The sequence below is a fragment of the Martes martes genome (assembly GCF_963455335.1).
Source record: "Martes martes genome assembly, chromosome: 6".
Taxonomy (NCBI): domain Eukaryota; kingdom Metazoa; phylum Chordata; class Mammalia; order Carnivora; family Mustelidae; genus Martes; species Martes martes.
Window position 1 is genome coordinate 123,048,305 of NC_137893.1, and position 24,304 is coordinate 123,072,608.

The 24,304-nt window shown below is 38.1% G+C and overlaps 1 protein-coding gene across 2 annotated transcripts in view; it reads right to left on the bottom strand.

Moving 5' to 3' along the window:
* EXOC2 (exocyst complex component 2) overlaps positions 1-24,304 on the bottom strand; it is a 250,988-nt gene that overhangs the window by 11,597 nt on the left and 215,087 nt on the right. For both annotated transcript variants that reach the window (XM_080806109.1, XM_080806110.1), the window contains exons 24-25: positions 21,876-21,931; positions 18,999-19,121 (exon numbers count right to left, since the gene is read on the bottom strand). In XM_080806109.1, coding sequence (XP_080662235.1) covers positions 18,999-19,121; positions 21,876-21,931 — 179 coding nt within the window. The remainder of the gene's footprint in view (positions 1-18,998; positions 19,122-21,875; positions 21,932-24,304) is intronic.

Sequence of the window (24,304 nt, forward strand, 5' to 3'; positions counted from 1 at the left end):
CATTTATGAGGCCAGCATTACCTTTAAACCAACATAAGATAAAGATATGACTAAGGAGAACTACAGGCCAATATCTCCAATGAACACACATAAAAATCCACAAGAAAATACTGGCAAACAGAATCCAACAATACCTTAAAAGAGTCATTCAAGATGATCAAGTGAAATTTATTCCTGGGTTGCCAGGGTGGTTCAGTATTTGCAAATCAATTAACATGATACATAACATCAATAAGAGAAAGGATAAGAACCATATAGAAAAAGAACATATAGACATATAGAAAAAGCAAGTGACAAAGTGCAATTTCCATTCATGATAAAAACCCTCAACAAAGTAGGTTTACAAGGAACATATCTCAACATAATAAAGGCCATATATGAAAAACCCACAGCTATCATCACCATCAAGGGGGAAAAAATTGAGAACTTTTCCTCTAAGGTCAGGAACAAGACAAGGATGTTGACTCTCACAACTTTCATTCAACATATTACTGGAAGTCCTAGCCAGAGCAATCAGACAACAAAAAGAAATAAAAGTAATTTAAATCCGTAAGGAAGAAATAAAAATTTCACCATTTGCAGATGATATGATACTATATTTAGAAAACCTGAAAAATTTCACCACAAAACTGCTAGAACTCACAAATTCAGTAAAGTGGCAGGGTACAAAATCAAGGTACATAAATCTGTTGCATTTCTATATACTGATAATGAAGTAGCATACCATTTACAACTGCACCCAAAATAACAAGATACCTAAGAATAAACTTAACCAAAGAGATGAAAGACCTATACTCCTAAAACTATAAAACAATGACATAAGAAACTGAAGATGACACAAAGAAATGCTCATGGATTGGAAGAACAAAAATTGTTAAAACATTTATACTATCCAAAGCAATCTTCACATTTAATGCAATCCCTATCCAATAGTATACCAATAGTATTTTTCACAGAGCTAGAACAAACAATCCTAAGATTTGTATGGAATAAAAAAATACCTAAAATAGTCAAAGCAAGCCTTAAAAAGAAGAAAAGCTGGAGGCATCACAATTCAGGACTTCAAGTTATATTACAAAGCTATAGTGGTCAAAACAGTATGATACTGGCATAAAAACAGATAATATAGATCATAGAACAGAATAGAATACCCAGGAAAAAACCCACATCTATATGGTCAGTTAATGTTCAACAAAGCAGAAAAGAACATCCAATGAGAAAAAGTCTCTTCAACAAATCGTGTTGAGAAAACTGGACAGAAACATGCAAAAGAATAAAAAGTGGACCTTTTATTATTATTACGTTATACAACTTATACAACTCAACAAGAACTTACACAACAGCCAAATACCAAATAATCTAATTAAAAAATGGGCAAAAGACATGAACATTTTTCCAAAGAAGACATAGATATGGGCAATAGGCACATGAAAATATACTTAACATCACTCATCATCAGGGAAGTAGAAATAAAAACCTCACAACGAGATATCATCTCACACCAGAATAGCTAAAATCAACAACACAAGAAACAACAGATACAGAAAACGAACCCTCTTGCAATGATGACAAGAATACGGAAAGCAGTGTGGAGGTTCTTCAAAAAGTTAAAAATAGAACTACCTTATGATCCAGCAATCGCACTATTAGGTATTTACCCAATGAATACAAAGATACTAATAAAGGGATGAGTGCACCCCTATGTTTTTGCGGCATTATTTAAAATAGCCAAATTATAGAAGTAGCCAAAATGTCCATCAATTGATGACAGATAAAAAAGACGTGAGACACACACACACACACACACACACTGGAGTATTATTCAGCCATAAAAATGAATGATATCTTGCCATCTGCAATGATATAGATAGAGCTAGAGAGTATTACACAAAGTGAAATAAGTCAGAGAAAGACAAATACCATAGCATTTCAATCATATGTGGAATTTAAGAAACAAAACAAAGGAGCAAAGAAAATAAAAGAGAGAAGAAAAAAAACAAGAAATAGACTCTTATGTAGAGAGAACAGACTGTTGGTTACCAGAGGGGAGGAGGTGAGGGAAGTTTAAATAGGTGATGGGGATTAAAGAGTGCACTTGTCATCATGAGCAGTGGGGTATTGTATGGAAGTGTTGAATCACTGCATTGTACATCTGAAATCAATGTAACACTGCATGTTACTATACTGGAATTAAAAAAAAAACTTAAAAGCAACAAAAGAAAAAAATTGATAAATTAGACTTCATCAAAATTAAAAACTTTGTATGTGTTGTGACCTATAGCTTCATAAAAGTAAAAAACAACCCAAAGAATGAGATACCACTTCACACACACTAAAATGGCTAGTATCAGTAAGACAGATAGTAACAAGTATTTGGTGAGGATGTGGAGAAACTGGAATCTTTATACATTGCTATTAGGAAAGTAAAATGGAACAGTCAGTTTAAAATCAGTCTGGCACTTCATCAAAACATTAAGCATGTAAATGTGAGTTGGGCACTTTCGATGAGGGTGATACAACACCCCATTAAGAACTTGCTCACCAAACCCAAGGAAGAGATCAGGCAAAAGTTGTGCTGGGCAGATTCTTTGAAGGCAGGCTGGGCTGAACAGGTATTCCTTTTAGTAGTCACTTTGTTGCAGCTAATCAGTAACCAAGGACCATGCGACTACTGCTCACAGAAACCCAAATAGGCAGGTGATGCTGTGGTGACTTCCGACAGCTCAGAAGTGTTCCAGGGTGCACCTTGCCTGGATCGCAGTTGATATATTCAGCTACACATCCCCTCAACCACCTCTCACCAAAGTGACTAGGAGGAGGAACACCCAACAGAGGAAAAATTCAGAGACTGTGCCCTCTCTCTCAGAACTATTGGATATGGACATCAACAGTATGTCGGAAAGGGAATTCAGGGTAAGAATTATCCAGGCAATGGCTAGGTTGGAGAAAACCATTAGTGACAACATAGAAACTCTCAGGGAAGAAGTGAAAACCACCCAGGAAGAAGTTAAAAATGCTACCAAGGAGATCCAATCTAATCTAACTACTCTAACAGCTAGGGTAACAAAGGCAGAAGACAGAATTAGTGATCTAGAGGACAAACTGATAGAGAAAAAGGATCAGTAGGAGGCGAAACCATGAAAACAGAATTAGGGAAATAAATGATGCCACGAAACATTCCAACATCAGAATTATTGGGATCCCTGAGGGGGTGGAGAAAGAAAGAAGACTAGAAGATAGAGTTGAACAAATTCTTGATAAAAATTTTCCCAAATTGGGGAATGGAACCAGCATTTGTGTCCTAGAGTTTCACAGAAAGATCACCCCAAGATCAATGAATCTAGAAAACCTCAAGGCACTTGACTGTGAGACTGATGAATCATAATTTTAGACAAGAGCTCCTGAGGGCAGCTAGAGGGAAGAGATTCCTTACGTACAGAGGAAGATCCAACAGAATAACATCACACCTGTCTACAGAAACCATGCAAGGCAGATACTCAAAATGGATAGTGAGATAAAGAGCTTCCAAGACCGGCAAGGTTCAAAAGAGTATGTGACCACCAAGCCAGCACTACAAGAAATATCAAGGGGGGTTCTATAAAAGAAGAAAGAACCCAAGAGTAACATAGAACAGAAATTTATGGAGACAATCTATAGAAACAAGGACTTCACAGGCAACATGATGTCAGTAAAAATGTATCTTTCAATAATCACTCTCAACGTGAATGGCCTAAATGCTCCCATAAAAATGACACAGGGTTGCAGATTGGATAAAACGACAGGACCCATCTATACGCTGTCTACACAAGACCCATTTGGAACCTAAAGATACATCAAGACTGAAAGTAAAGGGATGGAGAAGCATCTTTCATGCCAATGGGCCTCAAAAGAAAGCTGGGGTAGTAATTTTTATATCAGATAAATTAGATTTTAAACTAAAGACTGTAGTCAGAGATACAGAAGGACACTACATCATTCTTAAAGGGTCTATCCACTAAGAAGATCTAACAATTGTAAATATTTATGCCCCCAATGCGGGAGCAGCGAACTACATAAGACAACTGTCAAGATAAAGAGTCATATTGATATGAACACATTTAATAGCAGAGGATCCTGTTACTATCAGTAATAGATGATCCAATCAGAAAATCAATAAAGAAACAAGAGCACTGAAAGACACATTGGACCAGATGGACCTCATAGATACATACAGAACATTCCACCCTAAAACAACAGAATACTCATTCTTCTCGAGTGCACATGGAACTTTCTCCAGAATAAACCACATACTGGGTCACAAATCAGGACTCAACCGATACAAAAGATTGATATTATTTCCGGCCTATTCTCAGACCACAATGCTTTGAAACTGGAACTCAACCACAAGAAAAAGTTTGGAAGGAATTCAAACACCTGGAAGCTAAAGACCACCTTGCTTAAGAATGTTTGGATCATCCAGGAAATCAAAGAAGAACTTAAACAATTCATGGAAACCAATGAGAATGAAGACACTTCAGTCCAAAATCTATGGGATACGGCAAAGGCCGTCCTAAGGGGGAAATACATAGCCATCAAAGCCTCCCTCAAAAAAAATGGAAAAATCCAGAACACACCAGCTCTTCTTACACCTTAAAGATCTGGAAAATCAACAACAAATTAGGCCAACCCAGTGCACGAGAAAGAAAATAAGATTAGAGCAGAGATCAATTAGATAGAAACTAGAGATATAATAGAACACATCACCGAAACTAGAAGCTGGTTTTTTAAAAGAATCAGTAAGACTGATAAACCACTGGCCAAACTAATCCAAAAGAAAAGACAGAAGACCCAAATTAATTAAAATTATGAATGAAAAGGGAGAGATCACGATTAACACCAAGGAAATAGAAACAATCAGAAATTATTATCAATAGCTATTTGCCAAGAAGTTCAGCAGCCTAAATGAAATGGATGCATTCCTGGAAACCTATGAACTTCCAAAACTCAATCAGGAACAAAATGACAACCTGAACAGACCAATATCTAGTAATGAGATTGAAGCAGTGATCAAAAATCTCCCAAAAAACGAGAGCCCAGGACCTGATGGATTCTCTGGGGAATTCTACCAAACATTCAAAGAAGAAATAATATCTATTCTCCTGAAGCTGTTTCAAAAAACTGAAGCAGAAAGGAAAACTTCCAGACTCTTTTTATGAAGTCAGCATTACCCTGAATTCCCAAACCAGACAAGCACCCCATCAAAAAGAAGAATTTCAGACCCATATCCTTAATGAATATGGATGCCAAGATTCTCAACAAGATCCTAGCTAATAGGAGCCAACAGGACATCAAAAAGGTTAAACACCAAGACCAGGTGGGATTTATCCATGGGATGCAGGGGTGGTTCAACATTCGCAAATCAAGCAATGTGACAGAACAAATCAGTAAGAGATAAGAGAAGAACCACATGGTCCTCTCAACTGATGCAGAAAAAGCATTTGACAAAATCCAGCATCCGTTCCTGATTAAAACCCTTCAAATATATAGGGATAGAGGGAACATTCTTCAACTTCATAAAATCTACCTATGAAAAACCCACAGCGAATATCATCCTCAATGGGGAAAAGCTGACAGCCTTCCCTCTGAGATCAGGAACTCAAGGATGCCCACTCTCACCACTGTTGTTCAACATAGTACTAGAAGTCCTAGCAACAGCAATCAGACAACGAAAAGAAATAAAAGGTATTCAAATTGGCAAAGAAGAAGTCAAACTCTCTTCGCAGATGACATGATATGTTATATGGAAAACCAAAAGACTCCACCCCCAAATGACTAGAACTTATACAGCAATTCAGTAATGTGGCAGGAAATAAAATCAATGTACAGAAATCAGTTGTTTTCTTATGCACTAACAATGAAAATACAGAAACGGAAATTAGAGAATTGATCTAATTTACTATAGCACCAAGAACATAAGATACCTGGGAATAAGCCCAATCAAAAGAGTTCAAGGATCTGTACTTGAGGAACTACAAAACACTCATAAAAGAAATTGAAGACACAAAAAGATGGAAGAGCATTCCATGCTCATGGATTGGAAGAATAAACATTCTTAAACTGTCTATACTGCCTAGAGCAATCTATAATTTCAATGCCATCCCAATCAAAATTCCACTGGAATTTTTCAAAGACCTGGAACAAACAATCCTAAAATTTGTATGGAACCAGAAGAGACTCCAAATTGCTAAGGAAATGTTGAAAAAGAAAAACAAAACTGGGGGCATCACGTTGTCTGATTTCAAGCTTTACTACAAAGCTGTGATCACCAAGACAGCATGGTACTGGCACAAAAAGAGACACATAGACCAGTGGAACAGAGTACAGAGCCCAGATATGGACCCTCAACTCTATGGCCAAATAATCTTCAACAAAGCAGGAAAAAATACCCAATGGAAAAAAGACAGTCTCTTCAATAAATGGTGCTGGGAAAATTGGACAGCTATGTGTAGAAGAATGAAACTTGACCATTCTCTTACACCATATACAAAGATAAACGTGAAATGGATAAAAGACCTCGACGTGAGGCAGGAATCTACCAAAATCCTAGAGGAGAACATAGGCAGTAACCTGACTCCGGCCACAGCAACTTCTTTCAAGACATATCCCCAAAGGCAAAGGAAAACAAAAGCAAAAATGAACATTTGGGACTTCATCAAGATGAAAAGTTCTGCACAGCAAAGCAAACAGTCAACAAAACAATAAGGCAACCCATGGAATGGGAGAGGATATTCACAAATGACACTACAGACAAAGGGCTGATATCCAAGACCTAAAAAGAACTCCTCAAACTCAACATCCAAAAACAGATAATCTTGTCAAAAAATGGGCAGAATACATGAACAGAGACTTCTCCAAAGAAGACATACAAATGGCTAGCAGACACATGAAAAAATATTCATTATCGTTAGCCATCAGGGAGATTCAAATCCAAACCACAATGGAATTCCACCTTACACCAGTTAGAATGGCCAAAATTAACAAGACAGTAAGCAAGAAGTGTTGGAGAGGATGTGGAGAAAGGGGAACCCTCTTATACTGTTGGGGGGAATGCAAGTTGGTGCAGTCACTTTGAAAACAGTGTGGAGATTCCTTAAGAAATTAGAAATAGAGCTTCCCTATGACCCTGCAATTGCACTACTGGGTGTTAACCCCAAAGATACAGATGTAGTGAAAAGAAGGGCCATCTGTACCCCAATGTTCATAGCACCAATGGCCACAGTCACCGAACTATGGAAAGAACCAAGATGCCGTTCAACAGATGAATGGATAAAGAAGATACGATCCATATATACAATGGAGTATTATGCCTCCATCAGAAAGGATGAATACCCAACTTTTGTATCATAATGGATGGGACTGGAAGAGATTATGCTGAGTGAAATAAGTAAAGCAGAGAAAGTCAATTATCATTATCATATGGTTTCACTTACTTGTGGAGCATAAGGATAGCACGGAGGACATTGGGAGATGGAGAGGAGAAGTGAGTTGGGGGAAATCGGAGGGGGAGACAAACCATGAGAGACTATGGGTTCTGAGAAACAAACTGAGGGTTTTGGAGGGGAGGAGGGTGGGAGGTTGGGTGAGCCTGGTGGTGGGTTTTATGGAGGGCATGTATTGCATGAAGCACTGGGTGTGGTGCATAAGCAATGAATTTTGGAACACTGAAAAAAATAAAATTAAATTAAATCAGGAAAAAAAAGATTAAACAATGGGTAGTCATTTGATCTAGCAATTCCCCTTCTAAATACATACCCAAGAGAAATTAAAACATATAAAAATTTTTATGTGAATGGTCTTATTACGTAAAAAGTAGAAATGACATGAATGTCCACCAAATGAGAAGCAGATAAAGAAACTGTGGTATGTTTATACAATGAAATATTACCCAGTCATCAAAGAAATATTACCCAATCATCAAAAGAAAAAAAAAGAAAATAGAATGAAATATTACCTAATCATCAAAAGAAATCATCAAAAGAAAGTACTGGTACATGCTACAACCTATATGAACCTTGAAAATATTATGCTAATAAGTAAAAGCAGCCAGTCACAAAAACCCATATCCACCATATGGTTCCAGTTATATGAAAGTTTTGGAATAGGCAAATCATAGGGATAGAAAAGTCATGGAGGGGCATCTGGGTGGCTCAGTCAGTTAAGAACCTGACTTCTGTTCAGGTCATGATCTCAGGGGCCTGGCACGGAGTCTGGCACTGGGCTTCCTGCTCAGCAGGGAGTCTGCTTGTCCCTCTCCCTTTCCCTCTGCCCCTCCCCCTGCTCATGCTTTTTCTCTCTCTCTCAGATAAATAAAATCTTTAAAAGGAAGAAAGGAAGGGAGTAAAGGAGAGAGAGATTAAGAAAGGGAGGAAGAAAAGAAAAAAGAAAAGAAAAAAAAAGAAAAGAAAAGAAAAGAGAAAAGAAAAAAATGAAAAGAAAAAGTCATGAAGATAGAAAGCAGAATACTGCTTGTCTGTGGCTGGGAAGGGAGGTTAGAAGGACAATGGAGAGTTGCTGTTAATGGGACCAAGGTTTCTTTCTAAGGTACAATATTCTAAAGGTGATTGTGTTGATGACTGCACAACTGTCAACATAGTAAAAACAAAACAAAACAAAACAAAACAAAACAAAACAAAAACACTGAACTGTGTACACTTTTTACCTTATAGACAACACTCTATGGCAGATAAGTTACAGCTGCATAAAACTTTTAAGAATAAAAAAAGGTAACCTAAAGCTTAAACTTCTTGCAAGCTTGAAAAAGTGAGACTTTACATACAGATCAATTGTCTTCAGAGCTCCTGAATGAATGAGGAAGCCCACAGCATACATTCTCTACCTTTGAACTGGTGTACCCACCATATGTGTGCTGCTCAGGAGACTATTCAAAGAGACAACCTTTCTTCTCCATGAATGCATAAAACATAAAACAATGGTAAGAGACATGGCAGGTGTTTTAAATAAGAGTTAATTAGAAACTCTATAACCAATACAGTGAAACTTTTTCTGTTTGGAAAGCAGCTGTTTCGTTTCATTTTTCAGTCCCTTAGAAGCATAAAAAATAGTTTGTAACTAAAAGCATATACATGGCAGTTTGTCTCTATTATTTATACTGTAGTATATATAGAAACAGATCTACAAAGAGAGTATCAAAAAATAAAGAATAGGGGATGCCTGGGTGGCTCAGTGGGTTAAAGCCTCTGCCTTCCGCCCAGGTCATGATCCCAGGATCTTGGGATCGAGCCCCACATCGGGCTCTCTGCTCCATGGGGAGCCTGCTTCCTCCTCTCTCTCTTGTCTCTCTGCCTACTTGTGATCTCTATCAAATAAATAAATAAAATCTTTAAAAAAAAATAAAGAATAAGGTAGAAGTTTCCTTTTTTTAAAAGATTTTATTTGACAGAGAGAGACAACATGAGTGAGCAGGGGTGGGGTGAGAGAGGGAGAAGCAGGCTTCCCGCTGTGCAGGGAGCCCAATGTGAGGCTCGATCCCAGGACCCCGGGATCATGACCTGAGCGGAAGGCAGACACTTAATGACTGAGACACTCAGACACCCCTAGGTAGAACTTTTAGTTGAATGCTGTAGAAGGATTACATCACTGTAAAACTAATCTTCATGCCCAAATTTTATTCAAAGTAATAGGTGTTTTAATTAATCTATGACTTATGTCAACTATAAAAGCTGTGGTTATTTATAAAATACACATAGAATTGTACACCAGAAAATGTCATGTTAAAATATGAGCTAAAATCATGTTGGGGGAGGAGGAGTCAAGATGGCGGAGAAGTAGCAGGCTGAGACGACATCGGGTAGCAGGAGATCAGCTAGACAGCTTATCTAACCATTGTGAACACCTACAAATCCAACGGGAAATCGAAGAGAAGAAGAGCAATAATTCTAGAAACAGAGAATCGATCACATTCTGAAAGGTAGGACCTGCGGAGAAGTGAATCCAAAGCGACGGGAAGATAGACCCCAGGGGGAGGGGCCGGCTCCCGGGAAGCGGTGGAGCAATGGGAGCACAAAATCGGGACTTTTAAAAGTCGGCTCCACTGGGAGACATCGCTCCAGAGGCTAAACCGGGGGGAAACCCAGGCGGGGTCAGCATAACCCCAGGTCCCACGGGGTCACAGAAGGACTGGGGGTGTCTGAGTGCTGCAGAGCTCGCAGGTTTTAGAGTGGGGAAGCCGGCTACAACAACAAAGCCGAGGAGTGAGCTCTAAGCCCAGGGTTACCTTGTGCCGGTCGCAGGCTGGGTGGGCTCGGAGCGCGGCCGGAGGCCACGGAGACAGAAGCAACCTGGCGCTTTTCTCCAGCTCCAGCAATTGACTGCTTTCCTCAAGGCGCGACCGCAGGCCAGGGAGGCGGGGCAGTTGGGCGCTTTGCTCTGAGAGCGCACTGAGGAGCGGAACCCCAAGCTCTTGGCTCCTCCGGGCCGAGAGATTGGGAGGCCGCCATCTTCATTCCCGTCCTCAGGAACTCTATGGAAAGCGCTCAGGGAACAAAAGCTCCCGAAAGCAAACCCGAGCAGATTACTTAGCCCGGCCCCTGGCAAGGGCGGTGCAATTCCTCCTGCGGCAAAGACACTTGAGAATCACTACAACAGGCCCCTCCCCCAGAAGATCAACAAGAAACCCATTCAAAACCAACTTCACTCACCAAGAACAGCGGAATTCCACAGCAGGAGAAAGCAAATCTTATCTGGACAAAATGACAAGGCGGAAAAACTCACCTCAAAAAAAAGAACAAGAGGCTGTACCGAAGGCTGGAGACTTAATCAATACGGACATTGGTAACATGACAGATCTAGAGTTCAGAATGACGATTCTCAAGGTTCTAGCCGGGCTCGAAAAAGGCATAGAAGATATTAGAGAAACCCTCTCCGGAGAGATAGAAGCCCTTTCTGGAGAAATAAAAGAACTAAAATCTAACCAAGTTGAAATCAAAAAAGCTATTAATGAGGTGCAATCAAAAATGGAAGCTCTCACTGCTAGGATAAATGAGGCAGAAGAAAGAATTAGTGACATAGAAGACCAAATGACAGAGAATAAAGAAGCTGAGCAAAAGAGAGACAAACAAATACTGGACCACGAGGAGAGAATTCGAGAGATAAGCGACAGCATAAGCGACAGCATAAGAAGACATAGAATAATTGGAATTCCAGAAGAAGAAGAAAGAGAGAGGGGAGCAGAAGGTATATTGGAGACAATTATTGGAGAGAATTTCCCTAATATGGCAAAGGGAACAAACATCAAAATCCAGGAGATGCTAAGAACGCCCCTCAAAATCAATAAAAATAGGTCCACACCTCGTCACCTGATAGTAAAATTTACAAGTCTTAGCGACAAAGAGAAAATCCTGAAAGCAGCCCAGGAAAAGAAGTCTGTAACATACAAGGGTAAAAACATTAGGTTGGCAGCGGACCTATCCACAGAGACCTGGCAGGCCAGAAAGAACTGGCATGATATATTCAGAGCACTATCGAGAAAAACATGCAGCCAAGAATACTATATCCGGCTAGGCTATGATTGAAAATAGAAGGAGAGATAAAGAGCTTCCAGGAAATACAAAAGCTGAAAGAATTTGCAAACACCAAACCAGTTCTACAGGAAATATTGAAAGGGGTCCTCTAAGCAAAGAGAGACCCTAAAAGGAGTAGATCAGAAAGAAACAGAGACAATATACAGTAACAGTCACCTTACAGGCAATACAATGGCACTAAATTCATATCTCTCAATAGTTACCCTGAATGTTAATGGGCTCAATGCCCCAATCAAAAGACACAGGGTATCAGAATGGATAAAAAAACAAAACCCATCAATATGCTGCCTACAAGAAACTCATTTTAGACCCGAAGACACCTCCAGATTTAAAGTGAGGGGGTGGAAAACAATGTACCATGCTAATGGACATCAGAAGAAAGCTGGGGTGGCAATCCTTATATCAGATCAATTAGATTTTAAGCCAAAGACTATAATAAGAGATGAGGAAGGACACTATATCCTACTCAAAGGGTCTGTCCAACAAGAAGACCTAACAATCTTAAATATCTATGCCCCTAACATGGGAGCAGCCAACTATATAAACCAATTAATAACAAAATCAAAGAAATACATCGACAGTAATACAATAATAGCAGGGGACTTTAACACTCCCCTCACTGAAATGGACAGATCATCTAAACAAAAGATCAATAAGGAAATAAAGGCCTTAAATGACACACTGGACCAGATGGACATCACAGATATATTCAGAACATTCCATCCCAAAGCAACAGAATATACACATGGAACATTCTCCAGAATAGACCACATCCTGGGTCATAAATCAGGTCTCAATCGGTACCAAAAGATTGAGATCATTCCCTGCATATTTTCAGACCACAATGCTCTGAAGCTAGAACTCAATCATAAGAGGAAATTTGGAAAGAACGCAAATACATGGAGACTGAACAGCACCCTTCTAAAAAATGAATGGGTCAACCAAAAATTAAAGGAGAATTGAAAAAATTCATGGAAACAAATGATAATGAAAACACAACGGTTCAAAATCTGTGGGACACAACAAAGGCAGTCCTGAGAGGAAAATATATAGCGGTACAAGCCTTTTTCAAGAAACAAGAAAGGTCTCAAATACACAACCTAACCCTACACCTAAAGGAGCTGGAGAGAGAACAACGAAGAAAGCCTAAACCCAGCAGGAGAAGAGAAATCATAAAGATCAGAGCAGAAATCAATGAAATAGAAACTAAAAAAAACCAATAGAACAAATAAACAAAACTAGGAGCTGGTTCTTTGAAAGAATTAATAAGATTGATAAGCCCCTGGCCAGACTTATCAAAAAGAAAAGAGAAAGGATGCAAATAAATAAAATCATGAATGAAAGAGGAGAGATCACAACCAACACCAAAGAAATACAAACAATTATAAGAACATACTACGAGCAACTCTACACCAACAAATTTGACAATCTGGAAGAAATGGATACATTCTTAGAGACATATAAACTACCACAATTGAACCAGGAAGAAATTGATAACCTGAACAGACCCATAACCAGTAAGGAGATTGAAACAGTCATCAAAAATCTCCAAACAAACAAAAGCCCAGGACCAGACGGCTTCCCAGGGGAATTCTACCAGACATTTAAAGAAGAATTAATTCCTATTCTCCTGAAACTGTTCCAAAAAATAGAAATGGAAGGAAAACTTCCAAACTCATTCTATGAGGCCAGCATCACCTTGATCCCAAAACCAGACAAGGATCCCACCAAAAAAGAGAATTATAGACCAATATCCTTGATGAACACAGATGTGAAAATTCTCACCAAAATACTGGCCAATAGGATCCAACAGTACATTAAAAGGATTATTCACCACGACCAAGTGGGATTTATTCCAGGACTGCAAGGTTGGCTCAACATCCGCAAATCCTTCAATGTGATACAATACGTTAATAAAAGAAAGAGTAAGAACCATATGATACTCTCAATAGATGCTGAAAAAGCATTTGACAAAGTGCAGCATCCCTTCCTGATTAAAACTCTTCAAAATGTGGGGATAGAGGGCACATACCTCAATATTATCAAAGCCATCTATGAAAAACCCACTGCAAATATCATTCTCAATGGAGAAAAACTGAAAGCTTTTCCGCTAAGGTCAGGAACGCAACAAGGATGTCCATTATCACCACTGCTGTTCAACATAGTACTAGAGGTCCTAGCCTCAGCAATCAGACAACAAAAAGAAATTCAAGACATCCAAATTGGCAAAGAAGTCAAACTATCACTCTTTGCAGATGATATACTATATGTGGAAAACCCAAAAGGCTCCACTCCAAAACTGCTAGAACTTATACAGGAATTCAGTAAAGTGTCAGGATATAAAGTCAATGCACAGAAATCAGTCGCATTTCTTTACACTAACAACAAGACAGAAGAAAGAGAAATTGAGGAGTCAGTTCCATTTACAATCGCACCCAAAACCATAAGATACCTAGGAATAAATCTAACCAAAGAGGCAAAGAATCTATACGCAGAAAACTATAAAGTACTCATGAAAGAAATTGAGGAAGACACAAAGAAATGGAAAAATATTCCATTCTCATGGATTGGAAGAACAAATATTGTGAAAATGTCTATTCTACCTAAAGCAATCTACACATTTAATGCAATCCCTATCAAAATCCCACCCATTTTTTTCAAAGAAATGGGACAAATAATCCTAAAATTTTGATGGAACCAGAAAAGACCTCGAATAGCCAAAGGAACATTGAAAAAGAAAGCCAAAGTTGGTGACATCACAATTCTGGACTTCAAGCTCTATTACAAAGCTGTCATCATCAAGACAGTAGGGTACTGGCACAAAAACAGACACATAGATCAATGGAACAGAATAGAGAGCCCAGAAATAGACCTGCAAGTCTATGGTCAACTAATCTTTGACAAAGCAGGAAAGATTGTCCAATGGAAAAAAGACAGCCTCTTCAACAAATGGTGCTGGGAAAATTGGACAGCCACATGCAGAAAAATGAAATTGGGCCATTTCCTTACACCACACACGAAAATAGACTCCAAATGGATGAAGGACCTCAATGTGAGAAAGGAATCTATCAAAATCCTTGAGGAGAATGCAGGCAGCAACCTCTTTGACCTCAACCTCAGCAACTTCTTCCTAGGAACATCGCCAAAGGCAACAGAAGCAAGGGCAAAAATGAACTATTGGGATTTCATCAAGATCAAAAGCTTTTGCACAGCAAAGGAAACAGTGAACAAAACCAAAAGACAACTGACAGAATGGGAGAAGATATTTGCAAACGACATAGCAGATAAAGGGCTAGTATCCAAAATCTATAAAGAGCTTAGCAAACTCAATACCCAAAGAACAAATAATCCAGTCAAGAAATGGGCAGAGGACATGAACAGACATTTCTGCAAAGACATCCAGATGGCCAACAGACACATGAAAAAAATGCTCCACATCACTCGGTATCAGGGAAATACAAATCAAAACCACAATGAGATACCACCTCACACCAGTCAGAATGGCTAAAATTAACAAGTCAAGAAATGACAGATGCTGGCGAGGATGAGGAGAGAGGGGAACCCTCCTACACTGCTAGTGGGAATGCAAGCTGGTGCAACCACTCTGGAAAACAGTGTGGAGGTTCCTCAAAAAACTGAAAATAGAGCTACCCTACGACCCAGCAATTGCACTACTGGGTATATATCCTAAAGATACAAACGTGTTGCTCCGAAGGGGCACGTGCACCCGAATGTTTATAGCAGCAATGTCCACAATAGCCAAACTGTGGAAAGAGCCTAGATGTCCATCAACAGATGAATGGATAAAGAAGATGTGGTATATATACACAATGGAATACTATGCAGCCATCAAAAGACATGAAATCTTGCCATTTGCGACGACGTGGATGGAACTAGAGGGTATCATGCTTAGCGAAATAAGTCAATCGGAGAAAGACAACTATCATATGATCTCTTTGATATGAGGAAGTGGAGATGCAAGGCGGGGGGCGTGTTGGGGAGAGGTAGGAAAAGAAAAAATGAAAAGATGGGATTGGGAGGGAGACAAACCATAAAAGACTCAATCTCAAGAAACAGACTGAGGGTTGCGGGCGGGAGGGGGGACGGGAGAGGGTGGTGGGGGGAAATGGACATTGGGGAGGGTATGGGCTATGATGAGTACTGTGAAATGTGTAAACCTAGCGATTCACAGACCTGTAACCCTGGGGATAAAAATAGATTATATGTTTATTAAAATAAAAAAATTTAAAAAAAATATGAGCTAAAATCACCAAACTGTCATTGCATTCCTCTCTAAACTGGCTCTCAGGAAGGCTCTGAAGATTGATGCACTGGCCCTTTTTTTTTTTTCTCAAGATTTTATATAGTTTATTTGTCAGAGAGAGAGAGAGAGAGAGCACAAGCAGGGGGAGAGGCAGACACAGGGAGAAGCAGGCTCTCCGCTGAGCAAGGAGCTGGATATGGGACTCGATCCCAGAACCCCAGGATCATGACCTGAGCTGAAGACTGATGTTTAAACCGACTGAGCCACCCAGGTGTCCCAGCGCACTGGCCCTTATGTGAGTAATTATTGCAGGTTAACCTGTAATACCTCTGAGTTATCTGCTCAAAAGAAAATAGCCGAACACAGTGATTCTCAATAGGAGAGGCTGAAATGGGGTGGGGGGTTAGATATATCTGAACTTTTCCAATATAGAAACGACTGCCCAAGTCCTAGGAGGCCAACAGTCTAATGGACATGTATATACAAAAAAGTTCTCCAGCTAAATCTGCTATCTCTTCCCAGCCCATCCCTGCTAGCTTTGAGAGAATTTGGCCATTAGGCTCCTCCCTAGTTAATCTCAAACATTCAGAGGAAAACACTATCCTGAGACGTTTTCCTTCATAGATAGTTTTATCTGTTCGAGAATTTCATGTGAGTGAAAACCATACAGTGCGTGAGCTTTTGTGTAAACCTTCCTTCACTCAGCTGAATGCTCCTGAGATTAATCCAGGTGGTACCAGTAATCTGTCCTCTTTAATGCTGAATTATATTTGGTTACATGAACATATCACAGTTTATTCTACTGATCAATTCCTGGGCTGTTTCCAACTTTTGGTCATTATGTTTTTAGTCCTCTTGGTAAATACCTAGGATTGGAATGGCTGGATCATACAGTATGTTTAGGTGTTTTTAGTTTTGTTTTGTTTTGTTGCAAGGGCTTTTCTTGTCACTGTACTATTTTACACTTCCAGCAATGCGCAAGACCTCTAGTTTTTGTGGGCTTTTTTTTAATTTTAGTTTTTCAGTGTTCCAAGATTGTTTATGTACCACACATACATGCCCTCCTTAATACCCACCCAGGCTCACCCAACCCCCCCAACCCCCCCAACCCCTCCCCTCTAAAATCCTGTTTGTTTCTCAGAGTCCACAGTCTCTCATGGTTCATCTCCCCCTCCGGTTTTCCCCCAATTCACTTTTCCTTTCCTTCTCCTAACGTCCTCTATGTTATTCCTTATGTTCCACAAGTAAGTGAAACCATATGATAATTGACTTTCTCTGCTTGATTCATTTCACTCAGCATAATCTCCTCAAAAAATTGAGATAGAGCTACGCTATGACCCTGTAATTGCACTACTGGGTATTTACACCTAAGACCTCTAGTTTCTTTTCAGTCTTGCCAACACTTGGTATTTAAGCCTTTAATTTTCTTCATTCTGGTAGATGTGTAATGGCACATTATTGTAGTGTTAATTTTCATTTCTCTGATAACTAATGATGCTGACCATCCTTTCATGTACTGATTAGCCACTCTGACTCTTCTGGAAATCAAATTACATGTATGCTAGACTTTTTGACATTGTCCCAGGTCTCTGAAGTTCTATTTATTTTTTTCCCAATGGTTCTTTCCTCTCTTCTTCATATTGGGTAACTTCTGTTGATTTACAAATTCACTGACTTTCTCTTTTATCCTGTCTAATCTGCTGTTGTTCACATCTAGTAGACTTCAAAAAATTCATATATTGTATTTTTCCATTCCAGAATTTCCATTTAGTTCCTTTTTTGGGGTTTTATTTTTCTGCTGAGATTTCCTAACCATTCATTATGAGCATGAACAGTCTCTTTTTTAACATCACTGAATGCAGTTGCTTTAAAGTCCTTGTCTTCAAAATCCAACATCTGTGTCACCTCAAGATTGGTCTCAGTTGATTTTTTTTTTTTTAATTGAGAGTGGGTCATATTTTCCCATTTTATTTTGTTTGTGCACTTCACGTAAGTTTGGATTCTTTCTTGGACACTGTAAGTATTATGTATGAAGACTCTGGATTCTATAATATGCCCCTGAAGAGGACTGATCTTTGTTTTGTTTGTTTTAGCAAGGAATTAACTTATTTGGCCGCAAATGGAAAACTCTTGGCTCTTGGGCAGCACTTCAATTCTTACTTCATTTCTTCTAGCCTAACTGATCTGGTTGAAGTAGAGTTTGACCACACATGTGTAGTTCAGGGGTCAACTAGTGATTTAGGCAGTATATACACAAAATTTGTTGCTTTTGCTTTCTGCTCTCTGGAACACCTTGCTTTCCTATAATTGTGATTGTTCTGAAGCCTATTCCTCAAGCCAAAAAGATAGCAGGTTTTGTGAAGTTGTAGTCATCCCTTGGCCTGCCTTCAGGCTAAAAGATGTAAACAGTGAAAAATTCCTCAAGTGTCATTTCTTTAAAATCACTCACTAATGGTCACTCTCCAGTATCTTTAGGTTTTTGTTTTTATACTTTTTATTTTTCTACATTATTCAAGATTATAGTTGTTATCTGTAGGGAGATGGCCTGAAAGAAACTTCCTCAGCCACTACTGGAAGCCACTACTGGAATCACTGCAGTTCACAGGTAGGTAACTCTGCCATATGGGTGCATATTCTGGATGCTCTCAATTTGGTTATATACATACTAGGAAGTATCTGGTTTATAGAAGTTACATTTGTTATTATAATTATGTAATTTTAATAACTATAACATAAACCAATGGATTATGAGTACAAAGGGACTGTTGTCATTTCTATGAAAACTGCCCTGATTGGTTTTAAACCAATTTTTAAGATTTATTAAGTTGCTAAAAATTTCCTATTGAAACTGAATTTAGTGAAGACAGTGATAAACTTAAAAAAAAACACATAAACTTTAGAAGGAATCTGCATTCAGATAATTTCACAAGAGTCATTAAGGTCTTGCTCTACTCTAAAGAAACAGAAACTCTAAAACTTTTAGACAATGAATGGGGTATGGCTTATTTAAAAGATATGATGGCAGACGATAAATCAGCAGATACATAAAAAACAGCCCCCAAACCTGTTTGTATATCATAAGATTGATGACTAAAAATATATTTATATGTTTAAATGAAATAAAAGTTCAACATGGAACTGAATTATTTTGGTACCTGTAATGCTCCATTTTTGCTGAAGGATGAAACACACTGCATTAGTCGACTCAGCTCTTCAGAAACTGCTTCGACCACCTTGGATAGAACTCGAGGTACCAATTCTTTGGAAATAGTGAACACCTGATGGAAGGGTTTAAGGTAAGAAGAAATAGTGCATTATGGGAATATTTCCTAACTTGAATTTGTTAAAAACAAAGAAATGCACAAAACAACTCACAGGTCTTCTAAGTCATATTTTTAAAGGATCATAATTATGAATGAAAGGAAGATATACTTAAGTTGTATTAAGTGATTCATGCCAAAACTAATCCTCTTAAAATATATTGGCAAATGTAATTCTGAAAGGTATTGTTGATGTTGACAAAATAAAAATAGTTTCAAAGATTTCTTCTTCCTCTTGCCTTTTTCACAAAATGAAATACTATTTCTAAAGAGAAAACTGTAGAAATAAAAATATACTGTGTCAGTTTTTTACCACAATTAAAAGAAAAACATACTGGGCCAGACTCTTAGATTAAAACATCATATCATATTGGGCACTTTATTGTGTATTGGACAACAAAAGTTCCCAATTGGGGACAACAAAGTCCCCAATTTTACTATTTGCTGAATTTAATATGTATTTCTTTTCATTTGACATAAAATATTTTCAAAATTTGAATTTTGATATTTTCAGGCTAAGAGCTATTATATTTGAAAATGTGGTGAAACATTTTACTATGCTGATTTATAAATTTGTCAGGTTAAGATCAGGTAGGAAATACTAAATAATAAACATTATGAATGAAATTCTACCTTCAGTCACTGAGATAAATTAAAAGTTTATCTTAAACTAATTAAAAAAATTAAAATTGGAAAACCTAATACAAATCATGGTTACTGATAGTGAACATTAATAATAGCTGATTCTTTGAGAATCACCATGATCACTAAAAATGTCTACATATTTTGCAATTCTTCTGACTACCACCTGTTCATCTACCACAGAAATGCTTTCACTGACTGATGATTTAATTTTATACTCTAATTTAACTGGAAGCTAACATAATAAGAAAGCATTTGTAGGGGCACCTGGGTGGCTCAGTGGGTTAAAGCCTCTGCCTTCAGCTCAGGTCCTGATCTCAGGGTTCTGGGATTGAGCTGCATCAGGCTGTCTGCTCAGCAGGGAGCCTGCTTCCCCCCACCCCCCTTTCTCTGCCTGCCTCTCTGCCTACTTGTGATCTCTGTCTGTCAAATAAATAAATAAAATCTTTAAAAAAAAGAAAAGAAAAGAAAAGAAAGTATTTATAGATCTTTGGAAAATCATGATAAAATAATTTTAAAATGTATGTGATAAATTCTTGCTAGAGTCAAATCACATAGATTTATATATATAAATATATATATATAAATAAATATATATAAATTTATATATAATCCTTTATAGAGGAATGTATGTTTTCCTTTATTAAGAAATGAAAACTATAGGGGCGCCTGGGTGGCTCAGTCATTAAGCATGGGCCTTCGGCTCAGGTCATGATCCCAGGGTCCTGGGATGGAGCCCCACATTTAGGCTCCCTGCTCAGTGAGAAGCCTGCTTCTCTCTCTCCCACTGCCCCTGCTTGTATTCCCTCTCTTGCCATCTTGCCCTGTCAAATAAATAAAATCTTTAAAAAAAAAAAAATGGAAACTGTAACATACTATATTTCTCTTTCTGCTCGAGTTGTTTCAAACCTAAAGACAAATTTAGGAAGCATTCTCTTGTTTCCATTGGTTACTCTTTTGTTTTATCCTGCATTATCCATGTTTTTCCAGTTTACCTTGATAACCTCTGATAATTTTGGATGAAGATAGTGGTATAAACTAAATAACTTACATCAGATATATATAGCTTTAAAAGGCACTCAAGCGACAGTGGAAATTATCTAATGATAACCTCTTTGCTGGGCCCCATTTTATCTGGTCATCCATCAGTCTATGAGCTATAACAACTCTGAAAGTACTGGCAAAGCAGTGAGTAATGGACTGTGAAATTATAGAATAGGTAGTCATAGTGGTGATAATGGTGATAGCTGTGCCTCTTTTGATGTTCCTTAGAAGAGTCCTTCTAAGAAGGATGTTAACAAAGGAGGTTAATGTGAAGCTTAAGATGATAATTCTTTAAGTGAGGACAACTTTTAGCAAGAATCAGAGGCATCAACATCTACATGTACCTAAGTCAGCTACTGATAGGAAACCATGCAGCTGCTTCCTAACCTCAGTGTGCCCTTTTAGCCTATCTTTCTAACAAGTCTAGTTTTCTGGAATCCCAGCCACTATGTAAGAGCACATTGCTACAAGAATAAGACACCAGTGCTTATTTGTCTCCTAGTTAAAAAGAGGTTAATGAATTTTCCAAGACAAGGGATTTAACATACCTTTCATATTTTTAATCTCTCTTCTCCTTACCTTTCGAACACTAATGAATTTAGGTTTTTGTTTTTTTTTAAGATTTTATTTATTTGACAGAGAGAAATCAGAGCTAGGCAGAGAGGCAGACCGAGAGAGGGGGAAGCAGGCTCCCGCTGAGCAGAGAGCCTGATGCGGGGCCCAATCCCAGGACCCTGAGATCATGACCTGAGCCGAAGGCAGAGGCTTAAACCACTGAGCCACCCAGGCGCCCCATGAATTTAGTTTTAAACACACACAATTTCAGAAAAAAACCTTAGAGTTAAAAAGCACACATGTGTGTGGAGTGTGATTGTGTGTGCATGTATGAAAGTAGAGTTGTGTTTTATTTATACTCAATATATATTCTGAAGGGAAAAAAAGACTACCATATAAACCATCAAATTTGCCTCTTTTTCTTTTTTTCCAGTTACCCATATTTCTCAGGAACACCTAATGATAGCTTACCTCTGCATGCACAGCGATTATATTCACCAATGCTTCTTTTAAATAGTTTCTGACACCTGAAATCAAAATGAGGGAGGGAAAAAAGGCATTTAATGGAAATAAGCTACCCATCTCCCTTGATGGCATTACTGTGCACTGTATGTACTACTGCTTTAGAGTTTTCTAAGGAGAAACAGAAAGTAACACTACCACTGTCTATTTCCTTTTGAGGACCAAATGGTAAAAGGGCTATTTTCGTACAAGTTAAAAAAAAAAAAAAGTTAAATTAGGCATTTTCTTTCATTGTTTTTCCATTTCTGTCATTATTTTTCTGAAACTGATGGTCAGTCTCTTTCAAAACTGAAATTCAAAACTATCCTTCAGTTTCTTCATATCTATGTATGTGTGTATGCACACACACATTTACATTAGCAGACCCCCCCAAAAGACAGAAGATATTCACCAAAGCTTATAAAAGCTAAATTATCTATTATAACATCTTATTTCCAAAGGTAAAAGTTAAGTCATGCAGAATGACCATTTTATTTTAAAGATTTTATTTATTTATTTGGCAGAGAGAGAGAGATCACAAGTAGGCAGAGCAGCACACAGAAAGAAGGGGAGGGGAAGCAGGCTCCCCGCTGAGCAGAGAGCCAGATATGGGGCTCAATCCCAGGACCCTGAGATCATGACCTGAGCCGAAGGCAGAGGCTTAAACCACTGAACCCCCCAGGTGCCCCCAGAATGACCATTTTGCTCTTAAAAAATTACTTCTGGGAGAAATTTCTGGCAAAGTCACAATCTGATTCTGTAAAGCAAATTAAAAACTGGACAAAATACAAGATTTCAGGACAGTACAGAATTAACAAACACTACTTTACTCAAAAGCAAGTACTCAAAAGCAGGTGTGCCCAAGATTTAACAGTATAGGAATCTTAAGTCAGATTATCTTGGATCAAACCCCAGCTTCATCAGCTACAAACTATGATTTCTGGCAAGAAGACTGAGAGCCCAGTTTTCTTTTCTATCAGAATATAAGAACAGTATCTATCTTGTAGGTTTACAGTGAGGATTACAGGAGATAATGCATGTGATTAGTCCTGGTATCCACAGGCTCAGTAAGAACTTTTATTACTATAATTTTGTAGGAAAAAAATGTAAAACAAAATGCTACTTTACTGTAATTCTAAAGAAATTACATTTACTTGGAGTGGAATATTACTTCAGAATGTCTTCTAGAATTAATTGTAAATACTGAAAAATCTTTTCCTATAGAACAGAGAAAAGTCTCCTGTATTGTAAAATCATGGATGTTAACAGTAAAAATATTAAGGAGAATCTTTTTCTATAATGTCATCTAAGCTACTGATTATTTAGAAAAGTTGAGATTAAAGGCCAAGAATGATAATCAGCTTTCTGAATTGGCATTTTCAGATTCTAAATATATAATAAGCTTTCGGTTCTGTCATATGCGATGTTACATAAATAGGTACACTATTTTTCTTTTGAGGAGCCAATTTATATATACTTTGGGATACAAGGTTCAAGTGTTATTAATTCTGTTTTTCTGGTGGAAAAAAATGAGAAAACTGTTGAAGAGCAAAAAATATTCAGAAGTTAGTTGAAGTCAACTAATTGAAAGGTACAAGTTTTATCTAGGAGGTAGGAGAGAAAAATATCAGGAACCTATTGTAAGTGAAAGTGAAATAGACTACCTTGTGCTCAAGACCAGAAAAGCTTTCTTCCTCTAAGGGGAAAGTCATACCACAGAGTTGTTCCTTTGGATTGTTCACCCATTATATATAGTCAGGGCAACTGGGAGATCTGGCTGTGACATGTTTCTGGTGACTTTTGACCCAGTCAAAAGGTCTCCTCTTGTCCCTTATTCTCCAGGCAGTTCTCTTAGGGTGAGTGGAGGAAAGCACGGAAGAGTTCTCCAGTTCAAGAGTTCATAACCACCGTTCTTGGGTCAAGAATTTTTAAATTGCAATACATGAAAGACTAGCTCATACATACATACATACTTATATACATAACCATGTATATAGTTACTAAAAATATAAGCACAATCTTAAGCCAGTGATGATGTAAGGAACTTAAGAGTAAGAAATTTAATAGTCTCAGCTGTTCGTGAAAACCAGGGTTCTGTTAATACTACTATCTGAACAAATGTCAGGAGTTTGGGTGCTAGCAATGTTCTAGCAATGATGATTAGAAATGTCAGGGCAGTTTTGAACTTCTAAGATTCTTCAATGTAAAAGACAAGAGTGGGGCCAGAGTGCTGACTAAAAAGCAGAAAATTAAAGTTAGAATAAAGCAAGCCAGTGTCACATGCTATCAACTCAACTCCTACTTTGACCCTGATAGGAAAAACATTTCCTGGCAAGAACCCATCAGACTGAGCATTACTAATAAAACACCCTGTAAAAGAGATAAATCTAAATTACTCA